Source organism: Dipodomys merriami, unplaced genomic scaffold (genome assembly GCF_024711535.1).
Source record: "Dipodomys merriami isolate MVZ:Mamm:240054 unplaced genomic scaffold, mDipMer1.0.p SCAF_51, whole genome shotgun sequence".
NCBI lineage: Eukaryota > Metazoa > Chordata > Mammalia > Rodentia > Heteromyidae > Dipodomys > Dipodomys merriami.
Window position 1 is genome coordinate 6,138,397 of NW_027206080.1, and position 25,049 is coordinate 6,163,445.

General features: G+C 46.1%; 1 protein-coding gene and 1 long non-coding RNA gene across 2 annotated transcripts; one reads left to right on the top strand and one right to left on the bottom strand.

Moving 5' to 3' along the window:
- Positions 1-8,780: 8,780 nt before the first annotated feature.
- On the bottom strand, positions 8,781-13,100 carry LOC138810906 (uncharacterized). The gene is made up of 3 exons (XR_011367260.1): positions 12,911-13,100; positions 12,064-12,303; positions 8,781-8,893 (listed from the first exon to the last, which is right to left on the bottom strand). It is a non-coding gene; the product is annotated as an uncharacterized lncRNA (long non-coding RNA).
- A 645-nt stretch (positions 13,101-13,745) lies between these two features.
- Bambi (BMP and activin membrane bound inhibitor) lies at positions 13,746-19,538 on the top strand. Its single transcript, XM_069998212.1, has 3 exons — positions 13,746-14,192; positions 17,264-17,551; positions 18,750-19,538. Exons 1-3 carry the CDS (start codon positions 14,117-14,119, stop codon positions 19,166-19,168), a joined length of 783 nt encoding a protein of 260 aa, XP_069854313.1. The 5' UTR covers positions 13,746-14,116; the 3' UTR covers positions 19,169-19,538.
- The last annotated feature ends 5,511 nt before the right edge of the window (positions 19,539-25,049 follow it).

The window sequence follows — 25,049 nt, forward strand, 5'->3', positions numbered from 1 at the left end:
ATGGCTCAAGTGGTAGAGTGCTAGCCTTGAGCTGAAGAGCTGAAGGACAGTGCCCAGGCCCAGAATTCAGGCCCCGTGTACTGACAAAAAGAAAAAAGAAAAAAAGAGAGAGTCTTACAGACTTTCCTGCCCAGGACGGCTTTGAACCACGATCCTCAGCCCTCAGCTTCCTGAATAGCTAGGGTTACAACTGTGAGTCACCAGAGCCCAGCTTTTTCTTTTTTCTTCTTTTCTTTCTTTTTTTGTGCTGGTCCTGGGGCTTGAACCAAGCTGGGAGCTATCTCTCAGCTTCTTTCTTGTTCAAGGCTAGTACTCTACCACTTAAGCTACAGCTCAACTTCTGGCTTTTGTTTCTTTGTTTGTTTGTAGTTTATTGGAGATAAGATTCTCAAGGACTTTCCTGCTTGGGCTGCCTTTGAACCACGATCCTTAGATCTCAGCCTCCTGGGTAGCTAGGATTATAGAGGTGAGCAACTATGAGGTGGGCTTTTCAAGTCAGCCTCTGGGCCCAATCATGAACTCAGAGGCAGAGCTCAGCATCTTTCCCGCTCTTCTTTCTCTTCTTCATTCTCCTGTCTGTGGTCCTGCCTATGAAACCCATCCCTCACCATGCCTCCACAGACTTACGTGATCTCCCATGAGATCATTTGTTTAAGTCTTACAGTGTTCCTGGGACCTATGACTTATCACCATCATCCTCCATTGACAGATGAAAAAGTGAGGCAGAAATGTAAAATGCAGAGCAGCTGTGAGCCTACTTGGCCATTACTTTTTAAATCATACATCCTGGGCTACATGTCACTCTTGGTCCAGAGTCAAAAATTCTAGTTTTTCTTTAACAGGTGACCAAAATGACAACCACATGTGAGAAGACTTATTCCCTAGGCACCAGTGGCTCACACTTTATGACTCTAGCTACTCAGGAGGCTGAGATGTGAGGGTCACGATTCAAAGCCAGCCCAGGCAGAAAAGTCTTTGAGATTCTTATCTCTAACTATCCAGAAGTCAGAAGTGTAGCTCTGGCTCAGGTGGTAGAGTGCTAGTCTTGAGCACAAAAGCTCAGGGACAGGTCCTGAGTTCAAGCCCCAGGATGGGCATAAAAACAAATAGGCAGTTGGCACCAAGTCTGACTTACTCTATGATTCGCATTGTACTCTGTTCTTTACATATAATGCCTGTATCCGTTCCTAATGACCTTGTACAGTAGTTACCTTAGGAAGCTTTAAAGACTTTAAGATCAGGTCTATCACAAACCAAACAGCCCCATTCCACTTATTGTTTTTAAGGAGGAAAAGGAAGCAAAAACACTTTAAGCATCACAGACTAGCCTGACGCTAGCCATGCAGGGCGGGGGAGAGTAAGGGAGCCAGGACGTGGTGCGCATGCTCAACTGCTCAAGGCCACGGTGATGTGATGTCTGGGGCTCTGCACACGGACTGCTCGAGGTGTGGGGTGGGCTGCAGAGCCTCTGTGGGAGGAGGCCTTGGCTCTGATCGCCTAGCCAGGTTCCTTTTCTGCTTTCCCTGGTGCAGCAAATTTACAATCTCTCGGGCTATCTTGGGAAACGGAGGGGAGCTTGGTGCCCCCCGCAGAGCTCTAGGCCAAAGGCTGTCCAAGTGTGGTCTCCAGTCAGCATCATCAGCCCCCCTGGGAACTCCTGAGACATGCCAGTTCTCAGGACCTATGTCTGACCCACTGAATTAGACACTCTGGGGACGCGCTCACAGATTGGGTTTTCATTAGCTCCCCCACATGATTTGATCCATGCTGTGTGAGAAGCTTTTAACAAGGTCCTGGCGCCGCGATGGAGCCCACAGTAAAGGCCTTAATTCAGCAGCCAGCTCCTCGTCCTACAGACTGGGAGCCAGCGCTGCAAACCAAGCTCAGCATTCTCCAATTCTCAGGGTGGCTCTTGAGAAGCCATTTCTCAGGCCAGTTGAACCTGAGAATTCTTTAGCCTGGGGAGGTTCAAAGAGACAGGATCCAAAGCCAGGCTGAGAGCTGGAGTCAAGGAGACTCAGATCAAGCCAGCCGGTAGCATGGCTCACACCTGAAATCCTAGCTACTCAGGAGGCCGTGATTTGAGCATCTTGGTTCAAAGCCAGACTGAGCAGACAAATCTAAGAGACTCTAATCTCCAATTAACTAGCAAAATGCCAGAAGTGGAGGTGGTTCAAGTGGTCATGTGCCAGCTGTTAAAAGACTAAAGGAAAGTACAAGGTCCAGAGTTCAAACCCCAGTACACATACCCACATACACACAAGAATGACTCAATCCAGTGCTTTTACTTCTGTGTCATTTGTGTCCCTTTTATCTAGAACAAGAAGCCCCCTGCAGTTGCTGATCGCAGAAAAGCTTCTTGTTGGGAGAAGCAAAGTTAAGTTGAGAAGCTGGAGGAGGATGGAGGCAGAGGACAGGGCCCTGGAAAGTCCTGGCTGCTTTCCTTGGTCTTGCTCCATGAGATAAAGTTACCTAGGTTTCCTATCCACAGTCTCTAAAATGGAACCAAGTCTGGACTCCGTTAGCCCAAGATGTCTCTCCTGCGCATGTCACATCCCCAGTTGGTGGGAGAAATCCAGGTTGATCTGAAAGCAGTCATTCCTGCTGCCTTAATGAAGACTGGAGATCATGGTCAGGGCCCACGATTTCCTCCATATCATTTTGTCAAGGAAAAAGCCAAGTTCTGATGGCCCCAAACCTTGATTCTCCGAATCTCACAAGTGTGCCCTATTAATCCCCTGCCTTAGAAAGTTGAAGTCAATCAAAAACCGTTTGTGGATTTGTAGAAACAACCCACACCTTTTGATCTTAGAGATTAGTTTGTTTCCATTACAAAATGTTTTGTCTAATAAAGAAATGTTGTCAGCAGAGTATGAGCAACTCCATCCTGGTAGGAGTTTAGAGGGCTGTTGTATTTAGAACAATGGCCCTGGCCCCCCACAACTTACAGGGAATGTATATACATCCCTTGTCTGCATCTTATGCGAGGAGGAAATCTTGCCCATTATTGCCCAAAGCTCTGAAGAAAGTCTGGGAAATAGGCTCACAGTCCTCTTTTACTGAGACTGTTGCAAGACACTAAAACACTCATTAAAATAATTAATGAGTCTCAATGTTCCTTAGAGTGACCTTGCTTCATGTATCAACAGCAGCAGCCGATTCCTGCATGCTCTACTTGGTTTTCACCACAAGAGGGCGGAAGAAGCACACTATGGCATCTCTCCCTCATAATTCCTCTGGAAAACAAAGGTGCTAATAGGTGCCAAAGTCTCACTGTTGGCTTAAGAAAGATAGTTACCCTGGTAGGGTTGGAAGAATTGCTGTCCTGTAGCCCAGAATGGGCTGAAATGATTCTCCTGCTTCAGCTGCCTGAGTTGCCAGGACTGCAGGAATAGATGAGTGGCTCCTGGTGAGACTTTTAGTCATCAAAAAGCTAGAAGTGGAGATGTTTTTCTAGTGATAGAGTTCCAAACTGGAACAAAAAGTCTAAGAGAGAGTGTCCTGGCCCTGAGTTCAAAGCCCAAATACCCATTACCAACACACATACACACACACGCACATGCACGCGCACACACACACACACACACAGAGGAAGGAGGACAAGGAAAGAGGAAAGTAGGAAGATAAACCAAACCTTTGTAAGAGCCCCATATATACGGATGGTGCATTCCAAAATAATTTGCTCTAAGCGGTGTCCTGCAGAATACTAATCATCTTGGGTTGGACTTTTCACTCTTACTGGCACCAAGATGCCCAGCCAAATGTTTGCATTATTGTATGAGGGCCTCGAACTTGACTTTGCCAGGCAGGTGCTCTACCACTTGAGCCATGCCTCTTCAGCCTTTTTTTGGCTTTTATTATTTATAGATTAGGGTTTCAAGGTTTCAAGGGTGATTTTTTTGCCTGGATTGAGATAGATTGGACCACAGGCATGCACCTCGATGCCTGACACCTCACATCCTTCTTTAAAAAGAGCTACAGCTTCTGAAGAAAACATGGGGTCACATGACTGCTTTTAAAAGGCTTGGATTCCTAGTAACCCCAAATAAGTAATCGATAACAGCAAATGATCGATGTTTAGATAGATAGGACACATGGACAGACTCAAACAGATAAATAGATAGAAATATAGATAGATAGAAAAATAGAGATAGATAGATAGATAGATAGATAGATAGATAGATAGATAGATAGATAGATAGATAGATAGACAGACAGATTAGATATTGATTGATTTTGGTGGACGGTTGCTCACATGAATGGACGGAGGACAGACTCACCGACAGAGCAATCAATCTAATATTCCCCCCCCCCCCCGCCCGGTTTTAGGCTGAAAGGGGGTGTGGTAAAGCAGAACCGAGTGCACAGTACCTCCTTGGCGCAAGGCTAGCACCAGCACCGTGCACCTGAACCTGGGCGCTGCGCAGCCGGCCCGCAGCCGGCCCGCCGGCCGGAGCTCGCACCGGAGCCGGGCAGGGCGGGGCGGACCGGCCCCCGAGGGCGTGGACTGGGCGGGAGGGGCCGGGCGCGGGCGTCTGGGGCTCGGCTGAGTGATGTAAAGCAGAGCGGAGCTCCTTGGCGCCTCGGCACCATTACCTTCAATTATAATAATTGGTGCCTCTCTCCAGCGCTCGCGTTTCCCCCGGGGGATCTCGCTCTCCCTCTCCATCCCCGCGCGCGCGCTTGGCTCTCGGCTCCCGGCTTCGCTCTCCCGTGGGTCGATCTCTGTCAGGGATGGGTAGGGGGGTCGCTAAAACTGATCTTAGTAGGCCAATGTCAGGGAACCGAAATGGCACTCGGCTACCTTTTCTATTTTCAGTGGCGTTTATTTTATTATGAGTGTCTGCAAATACTTATCTTCTTGGCATCCCAATAAACCGGGAGCGCATAAACCTGGAGTCTGTTCTCCAGAAACTTCCTGCATCAGTCCACATGCAAGATTCCCCTCTGGGCTACTACCAAAAACTTGTTTCCATCTAGCCACTAATCTCTTCGCACTTTATTTTCTGATTAACTTTGGACTCTGTGTGTGTGTGTGTGTGTGTGTGTGTGTGTGTGTGACTTGAACTCAGGGCTTTTTTGCACTCTTGCTTATCTTTTTCCCCTAAGGCTGGTGCTCTACCACTTGAGCCACAGCTCCACTTCCAGTTTTTTTTTTTTGGTGGCTTATTGGAAACAATATTCTCACAGACTTTTCTGCCCAAGGTGAAATATCAAACTGGGATCCTCAGACCTCAGACTCCTGAGGAACTAGGATTCCAGACATGAGGCACCAGTGCCCAGCTAGGAATTTCAGATCTGAAAAGGCATTATCACTGATGAAGCACAAAAACATAAACTCTTTTCTCTGCATCGTTTGCATTTATCAGGAGCTGAAAGTCACCTGTTTCCAGGAAAATCAATCTTCACGAATAATTTAAACAATTAAGAAAAACAAAGGAATATCAGTTATCCTCCCCTCCCTTCTCCCCCTCCCCCCCAGCCACCACTACAAACTTAACCTTCAAATTAAGAAGTCTGGTACTAGAGGTAAAGCCCAGTAGTTGAGCTTTTGCCTAGCATGAAAGAGGCCCTGGATTTGACTAACAGACAGACAGACAGACAGACACAGACACACACACACACACACACACACACACACACACACACATACACACACACACACAATTTCACTTAAGTAATAAATTAGGCATTCCCCTAGAAGGCTGGTGGGTTCTAGGAATGTGGAGGCCTTGAATCCAAAGAGTTGATCATCTGCAGACAATGTTCCATGGCAATAGCTAATCAGCATGCCATTAGAAAAAGAGTAAGCCACATCAGATCTGCCTATGGCATTGAATGAGGGCAAATGATGCTAGAATCCCGTTGAAGGGCGGTGGTGTCTTCTTGTTCCCTAGATTCCAGCTAGGAATCTATACCAATTTGTCTGGGCTGATTCTTGGACTATCACCAGTACTGGGAACAAACCTTTGCTGGCAAGACTCAAGGCTGCCTGTCAAGAGACACCATCAGCCATCAGCGTGCCCAGGCTGGAGGCTGGATTGGGGAGGTGGTGATGTTTGCATTTCAAATCTTCAGCTCCAGGGAGAAGAAAAATCTGAAAACCACCTGGGAAGTCTTAAAGCCATTCGAGATGTACTCAGTTAATTAAATGTAGTTTTGGATAAACTGTAAGAAAACTCACTCATAGCTGAGCATCGATTGCTCATGTCTGTAATCCTAGCTACTCAGGAGGATGAGATATGAAGATCACAGCCAGGAAATTCTATGAGACTCTTATCTCCAATTAACCACTAAAAAATCCTGAAGTAGAGTCATGGCTCAAGTGGTAGAGCGCTAACCTTGAGCAGAAAAAGCTCAGGGACAGTGCCCAGGCCCTGAGTTCACCCAGAACCAGCACACACACACACACACACACACACACACACACACACACACACACACACACACACACACACACACACACACACACACACACACACACACACACACACACACACACACACACACACACACACACACACACAACACAGGAAGAAAACTCACATTTCTATAGGATTTCATAGTTAACAAGACTTGCATCAGGACCTGTTGGTACTATGTTGGCAATCTTTGAGACAGGAAGGCCACCTTTGGCTGCTTTTTTTTTCTTTAACAAGTCAGGAAACTGAGCCTTTGGCTCATGCCTATAATCCTAGCTACTTAGGAGAGTGAGATCTGTGGATCAAGGTTTAAAGCCAGCCCACAGAAGGAAAGTCCATGAGACTCTTATCTCCAATTAATCACCAAAAAGTCAAAAGGAGATCTGTGGTTCAAGTGATATACCACCACCCTTGAGTGAAAAAGCTAAGGGACAGTACCCAGGCCCTAAATTTAAGCATCAGTACTGGCAAAAATAAAGTAGTAAACAGAGCACACACACACAGAACTTATATGTATGCTCTATCAGTCAATGTGGTTTTTTATAGGCAAAATTATTGGTTCTCCCTCTGCCTCAGTTTCCTTTCCTGTGGGAGTGTGGGGTGTTAGTGAGTGGATGTAGGAATGTCTGGGACTTGAATTCAAGGCATTTATCTAGGTGCAGTCGATTTGTTTTTTGGTCACAGGTCTACTTTTGTTTTTTTGCTGGTTAATTGGACATAAGAGCCTCACTGAGTTTCCTCTCTGGGTGGCTTGAATCTTAATCCTCAGATTTTAGCTTCCTGTGTAGCTAGAAATACAAGTGTGAACCACTAGTGACCAGCTAGTTTTAATACTTCATCTACAGAGGTACATCATTTCCATTCAAAAGCCACTTGTTGACATTAATCCATTCAAAGAAGAATTGATCCTTGACTAGGACCACAATGTAAAAAGCAGCATACAGAATAGAATCATAGAGTTGTTTTCTGACACACACACACAACCCTCCTCTTCTTTTTGCTGGTCTAGGGCTTGAATTCTGGGTTTGGGTACTGTCCCTGAGCTTTTGTGCTCAAGGCTAGCACTCTACCACTTAAGCCACAGTTCCACTTCTGACTTTTTGTTGGTTAATTGAAGATGAGAATCTTACAGACTTTTCTGCCCAGACTCACTTCAAACAAACCATAATCCTCAGATTTCAGCCTCCTGTGTAACTAGGGTTACTGCAGGTGTGAGCCAAAAGCACCTGGGTCCTCTTTCTTTTTGTATTTCTTTTTCTATAGACATGACTTTGTGAATGGAAATTGACCAATGAATGAAACAAAAGGTGTGGGATGAGAACAGGATCATCCTGTCACATGACACTAGAGATGTGTTCTTTTGTTGTTGTTGTTCGTGGGGCTTGAACTCTGGGCTTGAGCTCTGTCCCTTAGCTCTTCAGCTCCAGGCCAGAGCTCTACTGCTTGAGCCACTGTGCCACTTCTGGTTTTCTAGTGGTTTATTGGAGATAAGAGTCTCACGGAGGGGCTGGGAAGGTGGCTCAGTGGTAGAGTGCTTGGCTTGCATGCAAGAGGCCCTGGGTTCAATTCTTCAGCACCACATAAGCAGAAAAAGCCAGAAATGGAGCTGTGGCTCAACTGGTAAGCACTAGCCTTGAGCTGAAGAGCTGAGGGACAGCGCCCAGACCCAGAGTTCAGGTCCCACAACTGACAAAAAAAAAAGTCTCACGGACTTTCCTGCCTGGGCTGGCTTTGAACGTGATCCTCAGATCTCAGCCTCCTGAGTAGCTAGGATGACAGGTGTGAGCCACTGGTACCTGGCTAGAGATGTGTTCTTGCATTAGGAATTCATTATCTCTGCAGAGTCTACAGACAAGGAAAAGTCATAAACTGTGCACACAGTGTTGCTGCTTTAGAAAGCTTTGATTTCCCTGTGATTTTGTGAGGAAGAGCTAGAGGCCTGAGTGAGGCTGAGAAGATGGGCCTGAGGAAAGAAGTGACTGCTTTGGCCTCTTGGCTGTAAGGTTGATGCATTTCACTTCTGGATTAACTACACATTGACAAGCAATGCCATTTGCTCTTAGCCATCCCATAAATGCAAATTATATTTATGGAAAAACCAGGGTGCTTATTCACCCCCCCAAATGCTACAACTCATCTTTCTCTTGTCAACTAAAAAGACAGAACAGTCAAGACTGTGATCTGTTAAAGATAATGCACAGGGACAAAATGGCCTTGGAATGTCTTCACTCTATAAGATGCTTTTGTCTTTAATTGACTAGATCAAGTTTATTTTAGATGATAGCAAAACTCAAGTGATAAAAACTCTTGTATATCAATTTGGACAAACAACTTTAATGCATTCAGTAATCTTTTTCTGCTTTGGGAGGTTAACTTCGTACAGAGAGGACCTGCCCACATCTTCTTACATGATCTTTTTGGTCATAGCCTTGTAATCAGCAGCCATGTTTCATATCAGTCAGGACCCTACCCTAGTTGAATAGAACATAAAATGAATATCTTTTAGGATGGTCTTTCCATTAGCTGAACATCAATCAACAGATTCTTCTTAGGAACTAGGAACTGAAAAACTAAAAGACTGGAGTAGAGGCTGGGAATGTGGCTTAGTGGTAGAGTGCTTGCCTAGCATGCATGAACCCTGGGTTCCATTTCTCAGTACCACATAGATAGGAAGATCTGGAAGTGGCATTGTGGTAGAGCACTAGCCTTAAGCAAAAAGAAGCTCAGGGACAGTACCCAAGCCCTGAGTTCAAGCCCTAGGACTGGCAAATAGAAAAAGAAAAGACTAGAGCAACAACAGAAGACAAAAATCTCTTGAACTTCCTTTCTATGGAGAAGGGCTAATTATTATCTTAATTATGAGAGAGCCAAGACTAGAAAAAAACAAGGTAACCCTGAGAAGAGAACTCACATCTTCTGGTTTTTAGTCAAGAAAAGCTAGCTTCTGGAGATGATTCCTTTGTAATGCTTATAAATTCCCAGTGTTGCATCTTTCCAATAAAACCATTGAATCTGCACAACAAATCCTTTCCAAATTGGCTAATCTTTAGAAGAGCTCTCTTCCACTTATTTACTTATGTATTATTTTAATTTTTATTTGTGTGTGTGTGTATGCATGCGTGCGCGCATGTGCATGTACGCTGGTCCAATGGCTTGAACTCAGGACCTGAGCAATGTCCCTGAGCCTTTTTTGCTTAAGACCAGCACTCTACCACTTCAGCCACTTCTTTCTGGTGATTGATTAGATGTAAGGGTCTGAAACACCTTCCTGCCTGGGCGGCTTCAAGCTGTGATCTTCAGCTCTCAGCCTCCACAGTAGCTAGGATTACAGGTGTGAGCCATGGGTACCCACCCCCCCTTCCTTTTAATTAAACAAATCTGACTAATAATGTACCCTGCCTATTTTATTTTTAAAAATAACTTTGAAATGAGAGTAAAAATATTGGTAAATGACACCAGTTATGGATGAAACAGTAGAAAAGTTATTTGTGTATAAAGGAATTCAAAGCAGAGAGGTACTCATTTGTTAGGTAACCAGATAGAATAATGGAAGATTACTGAATTTGAAAAGAGTTCATTAAAAATACTTGCCTTGCTTGGCACCAGTGGATCATGCCTATAATTGTAGCTACTCAGGAGGCTGAGATCTAACGATCACAGTTCAAAGCCAGCCCAGGCAGGAAAAGTCTGAGAGACTTTTTTTTTTTTTTCTGGTTGTGGGGCTTGAACTCTGGGCCTGGGCACTGTCCCTCAGCTCTTCAGCTCAAGGCAAGTGCTCTACCACTTGAGCCACAGCACCACTTCCAGTTTTCTGGTGGTTAATTGGAGATAAGAGTCTCACGTACTTTCCTTGCCTGAGCTAGTTTTGAATTGTGATCCTCAGATCTCAGCCTCCTGAGTAGCTAGGATTACAGGCTTGAGCCACCGTCACCCAGCTTGAGAGATTCTTTTATCTCCAATTAACCATTAAAAAGCCAGAAATGGAGTTGTGGCTCAAGTGGTAGAGTGTTAGCTTTGAGCACAAAGTCTCAGGAACAGCATGCAGGCCCTGACACAAAAGAAAAGAAAAGAAAAACGGAAGGAAGGAAGGAAGAAAAGAAAGAAAAGAAAAAGAATTCCTTTCATAAGAAAATAAAGAGCTGGGCACTGGTGGGGGACAGTGCCCAAGCCAAGAGTTCAAGCCCCATGACCGACCAAAAAAAAAAAAAAAAAAAAGAAAAAGAAAAGAAAACAAGAATAAATTGTCCACTTAGTAAATGATTTTATTATTTGATTTCAAGTATATAAGGAAATTAGATTTTTACTATACTCTTTCTTCCCTCTAATTTTTAACCTACACTTAGAAAAGTAGTCATTGAATTATGTACAGAACACAGTAATTTTCTTTAAGAGTCTTAAAACTGAATTAAAATTGTTGCCTATTCTCCTGACTATTGATATGGCCTTCTTACTGACATATTATCCTGAAACCAATTTTGATTTTCCACATTGATTCAAACCCTCATTCACTTAGTTCAAAAGTCTATGCCTGCCCTGAAACCATTAAAATACAGACTTGTTTCACTGAAACCTAATTTCCAGTCATTTTGAAAGTTGTCCATTTGTAATAGTAATAATAATTTTTAAAAACCTAAGTAGTTAAAATGATTGCCTGAAGAATGGATGGCAAGTTCTTATTCTGAATTTTTAAGCCAATATATATGGAATGGCAAAAGTAAATATTAGTTCAACGAAACACAAGTGTCTCAGTTTGGGTCCGTTGGGTTACAAGCTAAAGAAGCCTAGTGAAAGAGGAACTTACCGAGATTGCTGAGTTAACCTTAAGGTCAGGAAGTGGAGACAAGTGACTACAGATCCACTTGGATTTCAACCTTTGCTCCCTGCACATCCTTCCTTTCTTTGCAGACAGATGAACTGTGGCTGTGCCCTGCTCTCTCCATTTGTGCTTCTCTCTGTGATATTGTTTCTTGAGATTGGCCAGCCTCTCTGTCCAAGCAGAATCTACTTGGCTTCCTGATGTCATGAGACTAGCTAGGGTACCCAGTAGAGTCTCCTAGTCTGGCTGCTAATGTTCATTCCAGCGATAGGGAACTCTAACTGGATTTGTTAATTCTTACTATAATACAACGTGAATCAACTTTCAACCCCTAGCCTCTTTAACCAAGTATTTATCAATATCAAAGGCAAATATGGTTATTTCCTGATACCTGTTGGTCTATTCTTACTCCCTATTTTATGCTCCAACCTCAAATAATTAATCACCTGTAAAACCATCCCGTATTTACCACTCCTAATTTCACGCCTATGTCCTCCTTTATACTCTTTAGAAGGGAACCTTGATCACAGCTTCTGGTGGACCTGTCTGGATTTCTTTACTATCCTTAGCCTCCACCATGAAGTCATGCGCCTATGTTCTGTATGCCTCATGACTTCATGGCGCATAGTTTTCTAAGGTCTTTTGATTCCAGTTTCTGATTTACTGTCTAGATTCTGCCATAATTCCAGGCAACTGGTGAGAACTGCAAAGTAGTTAAATGATCTTCCACTGGGGAAGATTTTTGCTGTATTCTAAACGTGGTAGCTTTCAATTTTCTGGTTAGCTAATAATTGACTATTTAAAGTTAACACAGTGTGTCATTACCTGAACGGTCTAGTTTGCAGAGTGGCTGGGAATTGTTCACTTGCTAAAAAGTTCTAATCCAGTTTCTTCCTCAGGATTGTTAAGTCTCTCCCTGGATAAAGGCGTGCTGTTTACTCCCCTTTTCTCTTCACACTTCCGTGGCCCTCGGTGCTTGTCTGCCTTCGGATTCGATTCTGCTGGAGCAAAGCCCTGGTCCGGCTCCGAGTTCCTGAAACTGACCGTTTCTGCCTGTCAACAGTACTTTACAGAGATAATCCCATTAACTTCCTCGTAGCTCTCCGGGGTTAAAACTACTAGGTTAGGCGTGCGGAGAGACTTATTCTTCTTCGGGTCAGGCTTCCTCGTCGTGGGGAAGGGGGTCCCCCATGCTGGGGGACCCGGGTGCTGGCTTAAAGCAAGCGGGGGTTCGGCCACCGAACCCCCGCCTCCCCCCATTCCAGTCCTTATTCTTAGTCAAATTAACTTCCGAACTCAGTCCCGAAGGAGGTGGTGACTTGCGGTCTCCCACCTTGGCGTGAAATCATCTGGTCTTTCTTCCCTTCCCCCAAAACAAGTAGCGACAGGTTGGCGGACCCTAGAAGGGGCTTTGCAAATGGCTGACCTTTGCTGAATCTCCTCTTGGGGGAGAGGATGCGAGGAAAGAGCGTCCCCCCCCCGCCCCCCGACGCTCAATTGCTCCTCTCCATAAACCAACAAAAGCCTGCCCCTCCCCCTCCCTCCTCCCCCCTCCCCCGCCCTCCTCCCCCCTCCCCCGCCCCTCCCCCTCTCCCCCCCCACCCCGGCCCCTCCGGCTCGCAGGGGCCCCCGGCCCAGCCCGATCGTTCCGCGGGAAGGCGCTGACACTGACCGGGGCCCCCGGCCGGCGAGTCTGCCGGTTGCTCGGGGCGGTTAATGGAGGGTCCGTCTCGGCCCGTGTCGTCTCCCTGGCGCCGGGTGCTTTTGGATTCGCTAATTTTCTCTTAAGTGTCTCTGGCCGGCGGCGGGTCCCCGGTCTGCCCGGGAGAACCTAGCGGCTCCTCCCGGTCCACAGTCTGTCTGGGCTTTATTGATCACGGGCGGCGGCTGGAGGCGGACGCGGGGGGGAGGGGGGACCCCAGACCCGGCGGCCCCGGGCGCCCCTCCCCACCCCCTCCCCGCACGCGCGGGGCTGGCCGACGCTCGCACGCCGCCCCGGGACGTCCATCCCGGTCCCGATCGGCGCGGGGGGGGGGGGGAGGATTCGAGGACACGTGCCGGGGGGGGGGTGAAATCCAAGGGAGATCACGTGGGTCCCTTGCCAGTTTTGGGTGGAACAAAAGCAAAGCCACGTGCTGGGGTTGGGGGAGTCTGGCCTCCGGCTGAGCGGGTGGGGTCTGAACGGGCGGCGGAACCACAGGTTGGGCTCCCGAAGGTCATGCACGCTGGCCTTCGCCAGAGGGCGCGCTGGAGACGGCAGCTGCCCGGCCCGGGACAGCACCGGCGCCGCTAAGAGCCGCGGGGCAGTTCCCGCCCCCCGCCCTCCAGCCTGCGACTGGGCACGCCCCCCCAAGCTGTGCGGCTGATTGACAAGAGCCACTTGACCAATTAGATAGCGCCGGCGTTGGAGGGGGCGTGGCCCGGGGCGGGACGGCGCCCAGCCGGCTCCCCGCGCCTGGCGCTATTTACAGCGCGGGGCCGGGCTGGCCGCGGTGGGTGCCGGCTGGCGGGGCTTGCCGCGCGGCTGCTCTCTGTGCTCGCCGCGGACTCCCGTGGTCTCCGCCGAGCGGTAAGGGCCAGGCACAGGGCTGCGGGGGGGCGGGGGAAGCCCACCCGGGACTGCAGCAGCGCCGGGAACCTGCGTACATCCGCGGAGCAGAGGGGGTCGCCGGACACAGAGTCAGAAGCTCTTCGTGGCTCCTCGGCGCGATCGCAGCCGCGTTCCATGGTCCGGCCGCGGCCCGGCCCCTCGTCCCGCCGCTGAGGGCGCCTGCCACCCGGGCAGGACCCCCTGCGCCGCGGCTCCGGGGGTCGTAGGCTGCAGCTGCGCCGCGGCTCCGGGGGCCGGCGGGGCGCCGCCGCGGCCGAGGGGACGTCAATGGATCGCCACTCCAGCTACATCTTCATCTGGCTGCAGCTCGAACTCTGCGCCATGGCCGTGCTGCTCACCAAAGGTGGGTGCGGGTCGGCGGCGGTGGCGGGGCGCGCGGGATCCCCCGAGGGCGCGGCCGGGCGCGCGTGGGTTCCGGGGCCGAGGGCGCCGCCGCCGCGGGGTTTTGGAACCGGCTGGCTAGGCCTGGTGAGCGGCGGGCGAGGTTACCTCCCGCGCCCGAGCCGCGGGTCCCCCCCCACCGGTTGCGAAGTTCTTAGAAGTCGCAGCGGTGATCTGTCCCCCGGAGCGCTGCAGGGGCCGGGGCACCCCGGGGCCGGCGATCGCTGCCGCGCCGCCGGGTCGGGGCGCCTGGCGGGGGTCAGAAGTGGGCGAGCCCGCGGCGGAGCCCGGCGGGGGGACGGTCCGGCGCCGTCCATCTCCTCTCCCGGGGCGCGATGTCAAGCAGGAGACGCGGAGCCCGGCCCCGACCGCCCCGCGCCCGGGTGTCTGCGCCTGCATGTGGCGGGTGCCTTTGTGTATTTGCGACCGACTTCTAACGTGGATCTCCGGCTTCTGAGTGTCCGAAGTTTGCCCTGGGGAGGTGTATGTGGGTGTCTGCGTGGAGCTGTCTGGATGCAAACGTCTATCTGAATGTGTGTAATCTTCGATGGTTTCTGAGTGTGTGTGTTACGGGAGTGTGTTATGTGGTTCTTCAGTGGGTCGGAGAAGTGGGTGCTGTTAGCGGTCCATTTTCCACCCTTACTTGACAAACCATACTGAAAAAGAAAGGAAAAAGCCCACGCGGGTCCGTTGCCTTGCCGGGTTCATCTTGGAAACGCCTCTGCCTTCTAGACCCCAGGCTTAAGTAGGAAACATTATTTAGCCTTTGCACCCCATACTTTTCTCTGATTGCCGTGTAGCAGGCATGAGGTTAAAGGATAAGCTAACCGAGCAAGGATGAGGTGCTACAGTATTTATTTATTTTGGAAGGCAGGGTGTAATTAACCCTAAATAACAGCCCTTGCAGCCTGTAAGAGGGGAGCCTCCTGGCCCTATCAAAGGCGGGCAGAGCTGGGAGGGACTGGGGCTGACATGAAGTCACAGATACCGAAACTATGTGCCTGATAATGGTATAATTAGGGATCAGGGATTTCTGCCTGCTGCAGACTTCAAAAGCTAAAGAAGCCAGCAGTCTTTTCTGTAGCCACCTTGACTGAAGCAGACATTTTTGTTTAATCACTATGTACAGTAACTAGAAAGGGAACAAACAGAAGAGCATTGTTCCCTGTTTCAAAATACCAGTCCCCTTCTGGCCTTTTGCATGCCACGGAAGAAACTTTATGAAACGACAGAAATATAGTTTGAATACAGTCAGACAAAAGTCCATTCTCCTTGCCGAAAAAATAGCGGCCCTAGTTTTTTTTTTTCTTTTTCTTTTTTTTATATGACTTAGAACTTTCCCAGTTAACTGTCAACATTTTAGTAGACTGTTTTCGGTCACTGAAAAAGATGTCGTATTTTAAATAGGGTCTCATAAACATTGAATCAACAGTCTTCTTGTGGTCCCTTTTCCTATTCTATACCAAGTCTGAGGCCAATGGTCTGAAAATGGGCTTTTCATCTGTTGTATTTCTTCTTTAAACCTGTATATGGAATTTATCCAGTTAGGGACCTGTAGTCATCATCAGCTCAGATGAATGCAAATCTTTGCCTTGCACAAAGAATAAATTGAGCTTGGAAGGAGGCAGAGAAAACATCGCACAGAACACCCTGCAGGGCAAGGTTCTGGACACCCAGGCAACTAGGGAAGAGACCCTGTGGCAGCACAGATGCAGGAGCAGTTTCCACCTTTGGACTGTTTGGAGGTTGCCTGAGATCTCTGAGTTGGCTGGCTTCTCCTTGAGCTGAAGCCTTGGCAGCCTGGGTGAAAACTGAGCCCACTATGTGATAGCTTGGAATTTGGATAGATAATTAAATGAGACACCTTACTCAGGCATTCACCAGAGAGGAAGAAGAGTGAACCTGGGGATGAACCAAAGAGCCACATTCCCCTTGGAGTTTAATTTCACTGGGAAGGTGTCAGTGGCTCGTGACAGATCCTCAGGTAGGGGGAACTGGGACAAGGTGTGCAGGAGCCGGAGCTGGGTGACAGTGACCAGAGGTCCCCCTCCCCCAGGCCGAGGGTTCTAGTGAGGGGGATTGTGATTGCTTTCAAATCCAGAAATATTTATTCAACATCCAAGCCTGAAATCTCGAATTGTGCTGATGTTAACAGAGCCTTTGTAACTTTTACCAAATCAGTTTTATGAAGGAAACTTTTTTTAATTGCTTCCTGTAGAAAAATTTGAGGTTTCATTCAACCAGCAGAGGATTTTCAGTTTCAGCGGTTCCCCCTTTTAGATCACATGTTAAATTACATGTAAAACTGAGGAGGAGGAGTTAGCCTGGCAGTTTTACATTCTCTACGCCCCCCCCCCTTTTTTATGACTTTCCATTTGGGCTGAAAGAAATTGACTTTGGCAAGCCAACCACTAATTGTAAACTGCCCAGTTCCTGTTTTACAATATACTGACTAAAAGCTCCTCGGCATGAAAAGATCTTTATAGGCAAAGTTTGCCTTTTCTCGAGAGGTTGCAAATAGCTGCCCAGTTTCATAGTTTTAAAACCCCTGACCTGAGCAATTTCTAGATTGTTGTGTTTCTAGTTAATAACTTTATAAGGTGTTAGTTCAAGCTCTTAAATCTTGGCTCAGTCCTTCGGGATAGTAAACAATTCAGTAGTTCCGATCAAATATTTATACTGACGAAACCCCAAAGCCCAGCAGTTTTATGTTGTATGGTTATGCAGGATTAAATGATTAAAATGAATAAATACATGATTTACCTTCTGGTAGGAGAAATGACAGTGATGGCTCGCTTTCCTTCTAAAACCCAAAGTATTTTTAATTAGTCTTCCTTCATCAGCAGTGTGCTGTTGGAATTCATACATTCCTAGAATTGTATTTAAAAATCACTGCAATTTAAGCACTGATTGTTTTCAGGGCATTTCCAGTCTTAGCCTTCAGCTGGATTCATCCAAAATTAAGTGTCTTTGAATTGGGGGATTTAGTGATTTCTATCTGGTCATCTGATTGTGGTGCCTCTTGTTTTTCAGGAGAAATCCGATGCTACTGTGATGCTGCCCACTGCGTGGCCACTGGTTACATGTGTAAATCTGAACTCAGTGCCTGCTTCTCTAGACTTCTTGATCCCCAGAACACAAACTCCCCACTCACCCACGGCTGCCTGGACTCCCTTACAAGCACAACAGACATCTGCCAAGCCAAACTGGCCCAAAACCACTCGGGCAGCACCATGCCCACGTTGGAATGTTGTCACGAAGACATGTGCAATTACAGAGGCCTACATGATGTTCTTTCTCCTCCCAAAGGCGAAGCCTCAGGTAGGTGGAAAGCTGTTCTTAAACACCACTCTCTCCCTGCCTGGCCTGCCTGATAGACCTGTGACAGCCACGACTTCGTGTGTCTGCTATTGATTTTGTTGTTAATGTAATTAGAGACAGCAGAGGGAGAAGCATGGCTGGCTGCAAAGATGCATCTCTATTGAGTGGCTTTTATGTCTGCCTAAGCATTAGATGTCTGTCTACATAATAGGTTTTGCCTGTTATTTCAACATTTTGAATACATTAAAATAACCATTAAGTCTTGGTAATGACAGCTTCTAAATAAGCATGTTTGTAAGCTTCTTTGGGTAGTTTTACAGCTATCTTTATTATCCCAATATTGTTGATTGAATTGCAGGGAGCTTTTTTTAAAAGAAACACGTTTTTTTTTTTTTTTCTTGTTTTGTGCTGACATTAGGGCTTGAATGCAGAACCTGTGTTCTTGCTTAGCGTTGTCCAATCAGGGCTGGCACTTTTACCACTTGAGCCACAGCCCTACTTTCAGTTTATAGCTGGTTAATTGGATAATAGAGTCTCCCAGATGTATCTGCCTTCCTTTGCTTTGAACTGGGATCCTCAGATCTCAGCCTCCTGAGTAGCTAGGATTAAAGGTATAAGCCACTGTTGCTCACCTTGAAGAAATTCCTTCTTAATCTGAGTGCTGGTGGCTAATGCCTGTAATCTTAGCTACTCTGGAGGCTGAGATGTGAGGATCTCCGTTCAAAACCAGCCCAGGCAGAAAAGTCCCTGTGAGGCTCTGATCTCCAATTAACCACTCAAACCAGAAGTGTCACTGTGGTTCAAATGTTAGAGTGTTAGCCTTGAGCACAAAGAGTCCCAGGGACAGTGCCCAGGCCCTGAGTTCAAGCTGCACAACTGACCAAATAAAAAATTCTTCTTTAAAAATTGAGCGGAGCTCCAGTAGCTCAGGAGGCAGAGATCTGAGGATTGCAGTTCAAAGCCATCCCGGGCAGGAAACTCTGAGACTGTAGTCTACAACAAACTACTTAAAAAAAAACCCAAAAGTGGCGCTCAAGTGGTAGAGGGCTCACGTTTAGCAAAAGGAGCTCAGGGACAGTGTCCAGGCCGAGTTTAAGCACCAGGACCAGCAAATAAGAAAAATGGATGGTCGATTAGGACTGTGTCCACCAAGGTGAAGGCACCCCAAGGATTGATCATTTTCTTTGTGCTCTTTTAGGACAAGGAAACAGATATCAGCATGATCGCAGCAGAAACCTGATCACCAAAGTGCAGGAACTAACTTCCTCTAAAGAACTGTGGTTCCGGGCGGCAGTGATAGCAGTTCCTATTGCTGGTGGGCTGATTTTAGTGTTGCTCATCATGCTGGCCCTGAGAATGCTCCGAAGCGAGAACAAGAGGCTACAGGACCAGCGGCAACAGATGCTCTCCCGTTTGCACTACAGCTTCCATGGACACCATTCCAAAAAGGGACAGGTTGCAAAGTTAGACTTGGAGTGCATGGTGCCTGTCAGTGGACAGGAAAATTGCTGTCTGACCTGTGACAAAATGAGACAAGCAGAGCTCAGTCAGGATAAGATCCTTTCCTTGGTTCACTGGGGCATGTACAGTGGTCACGGCAAGCTGGAATTCGTATGACGGGAGTCTTAACCTGTACTGAACTTCTTTCTTGAAGGTCTTTTGAGTTCTGCTGGACAGGAGCACTTTATTTGAAGTCAAACAAACTCATGGAATGAATCATCTTGTGAGACAAAATGACCTCTGCAAACAGCATCTTGGATATTTCTTCTGAAGGATTATTTGCACAGACTTGAATACAGTCAGATGTATTATTTGCTTTAACATTATTAAAAAAAAAGGCAGAGAAGACTATGTACACACTTGCCAGGGTTATGTACGTCCAAAGGAGCTGGAATGGAGTACCTAAATAAACTCAATGTACTCTGTGGAAGCTCCTACATCTTGATTTATTATTGTAAAGATTTTAAAATATATTTTTTTCTTTCACCTGAAATTTAGTGGTGTCTTTCCTAAATTAAAAACTGAAATGGGGGGAAAAAAAGCCTCTGGGAGAACAAGGGGTGTACAGTTCAGTGGTGGAGCATTTGCCTAACATGAGGGAGGCCCTTAGTTTGGAATTAAAACCCAAACAAGAAAGTAAATGAAAATGTACAAGAGCACACATTAACTAACAATGTAAATGAAATTCAAGCTCAGTTGTTGCTAAGACTGCTTAGCTCTAGGGTTTGGATTTGATTGGTTTTTGGTTGCTTATTTGTTTCTTTTTGGTGTACTAGGATTGGAACTCAGGGTTTCTCACTTGCTGAGCAGGTGGTCACTCTACCTCTTTAATCCTGTCCCCAGACCATGTTATTACTCAAATAGAATCTTGCTTCCCACAGAGCTGGGAGGGCGGGCGCTTCCTACCACACCCAGCTTTTCATTGGTTGATAAAGGATTTCATGGACTTTTTTTTTTTTTTTTTTTTTTTTTTGTCGGTCGTGGGGCTTGAACTCTGGGCCTGGGCGTTGTCCCTCAGCTCTTCAGCTCAAGGCGAGCGCTCTACCACTTGAGCTACAGCGCCACTTCCGGTTTTCTGGTGGTTTATTGGAGATAGGAGTCTCACGGTCTTTCTTGGCCGGGCTGGCTTTGAACCTCGATCCTCAGATCTCAGCCTCCTGAGTAGCTAGGATTACAGGCGTGAGCCACCAGCGCCCGGCTCATGGACCTTTTTTAAACCTAGGCTGGCTTCAAATCTGCTATCTTTCCAGGCTCAACTTCTATAGTAGCTAGGACAATAGGCATAAGCCACACTGCTCGGATTGGTTTTGATTTTTATGAGTGAGAGTGAGTTCTTGTTTATTTTCTCACAAATGTGTAACTTTTTTTTGCCCCCCCCCCCCATGGTGCTAGTCCTAGAGTTTGAACCCAAAGCCTAGGCACTGTCTTTGGGCTAGGACTCTACCAGTTGAGACACAGCATCATTGCAGCTTTTTCAGAATAATTTATTGGAGATAAGAGCCTTATGGACTTTTCTGCCTGATCTGGCTTTGAACCGTGATCTTCAGATCTCAATCTCCTGAATAGTTACAGGTACAGGTTAAATGAATTACAGGTACAAGCCACCAGCACCCTGCACATATGTGTAACTTCCTTTTATAGAATTTCTGAGTCTGCGACAACCATTACACAATGCCATTTAGGAGGATAATTCTGATTTTTTAAGCTTTCATCTAAAAACTTAACTTTTTTTCTTGTGCCAGTTCTGGGGCTTGACACTTCCTGGGCTTTTGTACTCAAGGCTAGTGCTCTACCACTTTGAGCCATAGCACCATGTCTGGCTTCTTTGATAGTTAATCGGACATAAGAATCTCAGGACTTTCTTACCCAGGCTAGCTTTGAGCCACAATCCTCAGATCCCAGCCTCCTGGTAGTGGGATTCAAATCGTGAGCCTCTGATGCCTAGATCTTTTTTTCCTCTCTATTTTGTGCAGAGTATTGAGCCCAGAGCCTTGTACATGCTAAGTGCTAGTCACTGGACTATATCCCCAGCCCTGGAAGAATTTATTAAACTTAACTTGTACCAGGTCCTATATGATTGAAGTGGTTATATCACAGATAATGTTTATAGAATAATATCAATACTATTTATCAGCTTAACTGCATTGCTCTGCAGTACCTATTAACTAAACAAATCAGTGGCTATTGTAAGCCTGTGTCTTTTTTTTCTGTTTTGAAACAAATGAAGTATACTGTCTCCCAAGTTAGCCAAACTATATAATATGTTGTTGCTAGTTTTCAAATTTACAGCTCTTTCAAAATTGCAATCCTGAAAAGATTTTCAGTAGTGAACATCGTGTAACAGTAGACTTTTTAAATAACCAGTGCTACTAGATTCCTTTCTCAAAATGGTCCGATTTATTTATTTGTACTGGGAATTGAGTGCAAGGCCTGCTGTTTGCAAGGCCAGTTCTCTTTATGTCTCGAGCCACTGATTTTTTTGGTTATTTTCAAGGTAGGATCTTTATGCTTGGGCAGGAATAAGGCTTGTGCTTCCTAGTATCGCTGGGAATAACAGGCACCCCACACACCCCTTCACCCAGCCATTTGTTGAGATGGAGTTTTCTTTCCTACACCTCCTGGCCTTGAACTAACTGTATGCTTCCATCTTAGTAGCTTTCTTTTCCACCTGCTCAGTAGCTAGGATTACAAGCTTGAGCCACCATGCCCGGCTAAAATAATCTATTAATAAAACCAAAAGAGTGTGGACTTTAGCTGTGCAAGTAACATTCTTGCCTACCTAATAAGGCTGTAAGTTTAAAACTGTACCACAGTTGTGAATTTTCCCCTAAAGAATCATCGTAATTTTAAATGTGAGTGAATTAGTTATTTAGGAATAATTTACTGTGGATAGTGTTTATTTTGTTTTATTTTATTTTGTTTTTGGCAGAGCTGAGGATCAAACTCAACCTTGCACTTGCCAGGCAAGTGTTCTTCTGCTGAGCTAAATCTCTAACCCCTGGATAGCTTCTTTTTTTTTTTTTTTCTCACTTGTCTTTCATATTTGAATTTTTTTTTTGCTTGAAAACCTATAGCCTGCATATCTGTATTAGTGTTGAAAAATAGGTTTTGGAATTCTTTTTTTCTTTATTTTGTTGGTCGTGGGGCCTGAACTCTGGGCCTGGGCGCTGTCCCTCAGGTCTTCAGCTCAAGGCTAGCTCTCTACTACTTGGGCCACAGCACCACTTCTGGCTTTTTTCTTTTTGCTTATGTGGTACTGAGGAATCAAACCCAGGGCCTCATGTATGCAAGGCAAGCACTCTACCACTGAGCCCCTAGAATTCTTTTACTAGAATATTTTATGATAAATAATAAGTTAAGAAGACCACTTTGTAGATCGACAAGTTCATCTGTTTCAAAAAGACTGAGTATTTAGGTTTTCTTTTCCTTTTGTTTTGTTTTGTTTTGTTTTCTCACAGTCCTGGAGATTGAATCCAGGGCTTAAGCAAGTGCTCTGCCATTTAAGCCTTTGCAACCGCCTCCAACCCCTAGATTGCTGAAAGTTACACAGTATGCTGTGGAACACACAATGCAATGATAGCATATGTGTTGCACTTTTGAGACTGACAGCTCTTTATATGCTTATCTTATTTTTATATACATCAATGTGTTTTGTTCTGGGAACCAAACTCAGGGCCTTGACCACACTAAGCATTTGCTGTACCACACAGTTACATTCCCCAGCCTCCAAATGTTTGTTGATGTTTTGGGGGGGTTGGGTAGGAGAGTCAAAGACTTGTTAAATTTGATCAATGAAACCTGGCTAGAGAAAATAACTGATCGAATTTGGCAGTTGGTAGCCAGGCTACTCGGAATTGAGATGATTATGGTTCAGAGCCAACCCAGGCAGGAAAGTGTGGGACTCTTGTCTCCAATTACGGACCCCAAAAAGCTCAAAGTGAACCTGTGAATCAAATGATGGAGTTCTAGCCTTGAGCACAACAGCTCAGGGTCAGCACCCAGGCCCTCAGTTCATGCCTGAGGACTGGCACAGTTGAAGGATGAAGTCTGACCATCACTTGCTTTATTTTGATCAGATGGGAATCATTTTGTTGCCTGAATACTGAGACTATTCAATAACATACGGTACAAAACTGTTTTGTAACAGTGTTTTGTAAGGCTAGTGATTTTTAAAGGGTGAAGAGAGAAAGAAGATGGTTGAGACAAAAAACTAGCCATGTACCCCAGGCTAGCTCTTAATTCCACTTCTAGAATGCTGGGATTATACGCTTGCTCTACCACCCTCTAGTAAAGCCAACCACTTTAAGGAGACATCCTACCTGTAAGCTACATGTTGTCATCTTTTTTCCTCCTCTGCTATTCCCCTGTTCACCTCATTTCTTACAAGTACTGGTTAACTAGGAAATTAGCCATTCCTTAGAAAAGAAAGGATTTAAAGCAGTATGCTCAGTTAAAACACGTTAAAATCAGAAGCCCCATGCTAGGAAGCCTTGAATCCAGGCTGGTGCGAAGATGAATGGGGAGTGTCTCCACGGAATTGTGCTATGGTGTGGCTCTTGTTCTTGCTACTGTGTGACCCAGGCTCTTAGCCTGTATCTGTCTGAGACATTCAAACCACCCTTGTAGACCAACCACTCTTTTCTCCTAAGTGAATACTCGTCCTGTGGATATGTCTCATTTTTTTAATAGTCACACTGTCTTCACCCCAGACAAATTTACATACAACATGGCCCCTTTTTGTTTGTTTTGTTTGTTTTTTGTTCTTGTACTGCGGCTTGAACTCAGGGCCTGTGTACTGTCCCTGAGCTTTTGTGCCCAAGGCCAGCCCTTTACCATTTGAGTCACAGCTCCACTTCTGGCATTTTGTGGTTCACTGAGGAGTCTCTCACACTTTTCCTTTCCAGGCTGGTTTTGAACTGTCGTCCTCAGATCTCAACCTCCTGAGTAGCCAAGATTACAGGCATGAGCCTGGTTCTCAACTCTGAATTTTCTACTCAGAACTGCTTTTGACTAAGACTTGACTTTTGCTTACCCAGGAGAGCACAGAAGCAGTGTGCCAGGAGACAGAACAACATGCCTGATTGGGTGATGACTGTTCGTTTGTTTTGCTCTCTGGAAGAGGTGTCTTTATTATTATATTTTTGAGCTGTCTATTCAAGGCCTAGCTAACCAGATGCAGCTGGTCTGATATTGACATTGATATTGGTCAGCTATGTCTGATACTGACATAGAACTTCCCTCAAACACAGTATTTGTTTTTTAAGTGAAAATTTGCTCAAACCAGAGATATGGGACTATAAGTTCCAAGATGTATCCCTATCAGTTCATCCCTTTTAAGGAAAAAAAAAAAGATGTACGCCTGGTTAAGTCTTTTATGTTATTTTGCATGTGGCCCTCCCATTATTTTGAATGGCTAGAGGCTTCCTAGAAATTGACTGGTAAGTCTTTAATTTCTGTTGAACTGATTTTATTAAAAACACTACACCATAGGGGGTTTGCCCTTCTAAAATGCCAAACATGTCTGCTTTAGACAATCACAAAGCTTTCCTCAAGCACTGGTAAATCTGGTTTCAATATAGGCTGATTATAGGCTAAAAGCTTGAAAGCGGTGGCATCGAGTATCAGGACTCCATGGCCTTTAGGGGCCAGGATAGCTTTTATTCCTTACAAGCTCTAATTGTCCTCTCCTCTGCCTCTGAGCCTAAATGACTTTAAACCTCAGGCAAGCAATGTAAGCACTTGGAAAGCTCAGTTTGGTTGCCTGTAAAATGGGATCAGTCACAAAACTTTATAGCATGGTTGTGGAAAGTTATAGCGGAAGGCCCTGGCCTTGATTCTCACACCAGGAAAATAAACAGACAAAAAAGACATAAGTATTTCTGTTAATATAAAAGAAGCTCAGACTTTGGATGTAGCTCTGTGATAGTGGATATGAGGCATTGGATTCCATTCCAGCAAAATACACACACACACACACACACACACACACACACACACA

Bases quoted from the DNA above. Each gene is read 5' to 3' on its own strand.
- Bambi (XM_069998212.1), top strand. From the start codon at position 14,117: ATGGATCGCCACTCCAGCTACATCTTCATCTGGCTGCAGCTCGAACTC. The intron at 14,193-17,263 runs GTGGGTGCGGGT...CTTGTTTTTCAG, and splicing joins GGCCGTGCTGCTCACCAAAG to GAGAAATCCGATGCTACTGT. The intron at 17,552-18,749 runs GTAGGTGGAAAG...GTGCTCTTTTAG, and splicing joins TCCCAAAGGCGAAGCCTCAG to GACAAGGAAACAGATATCAG.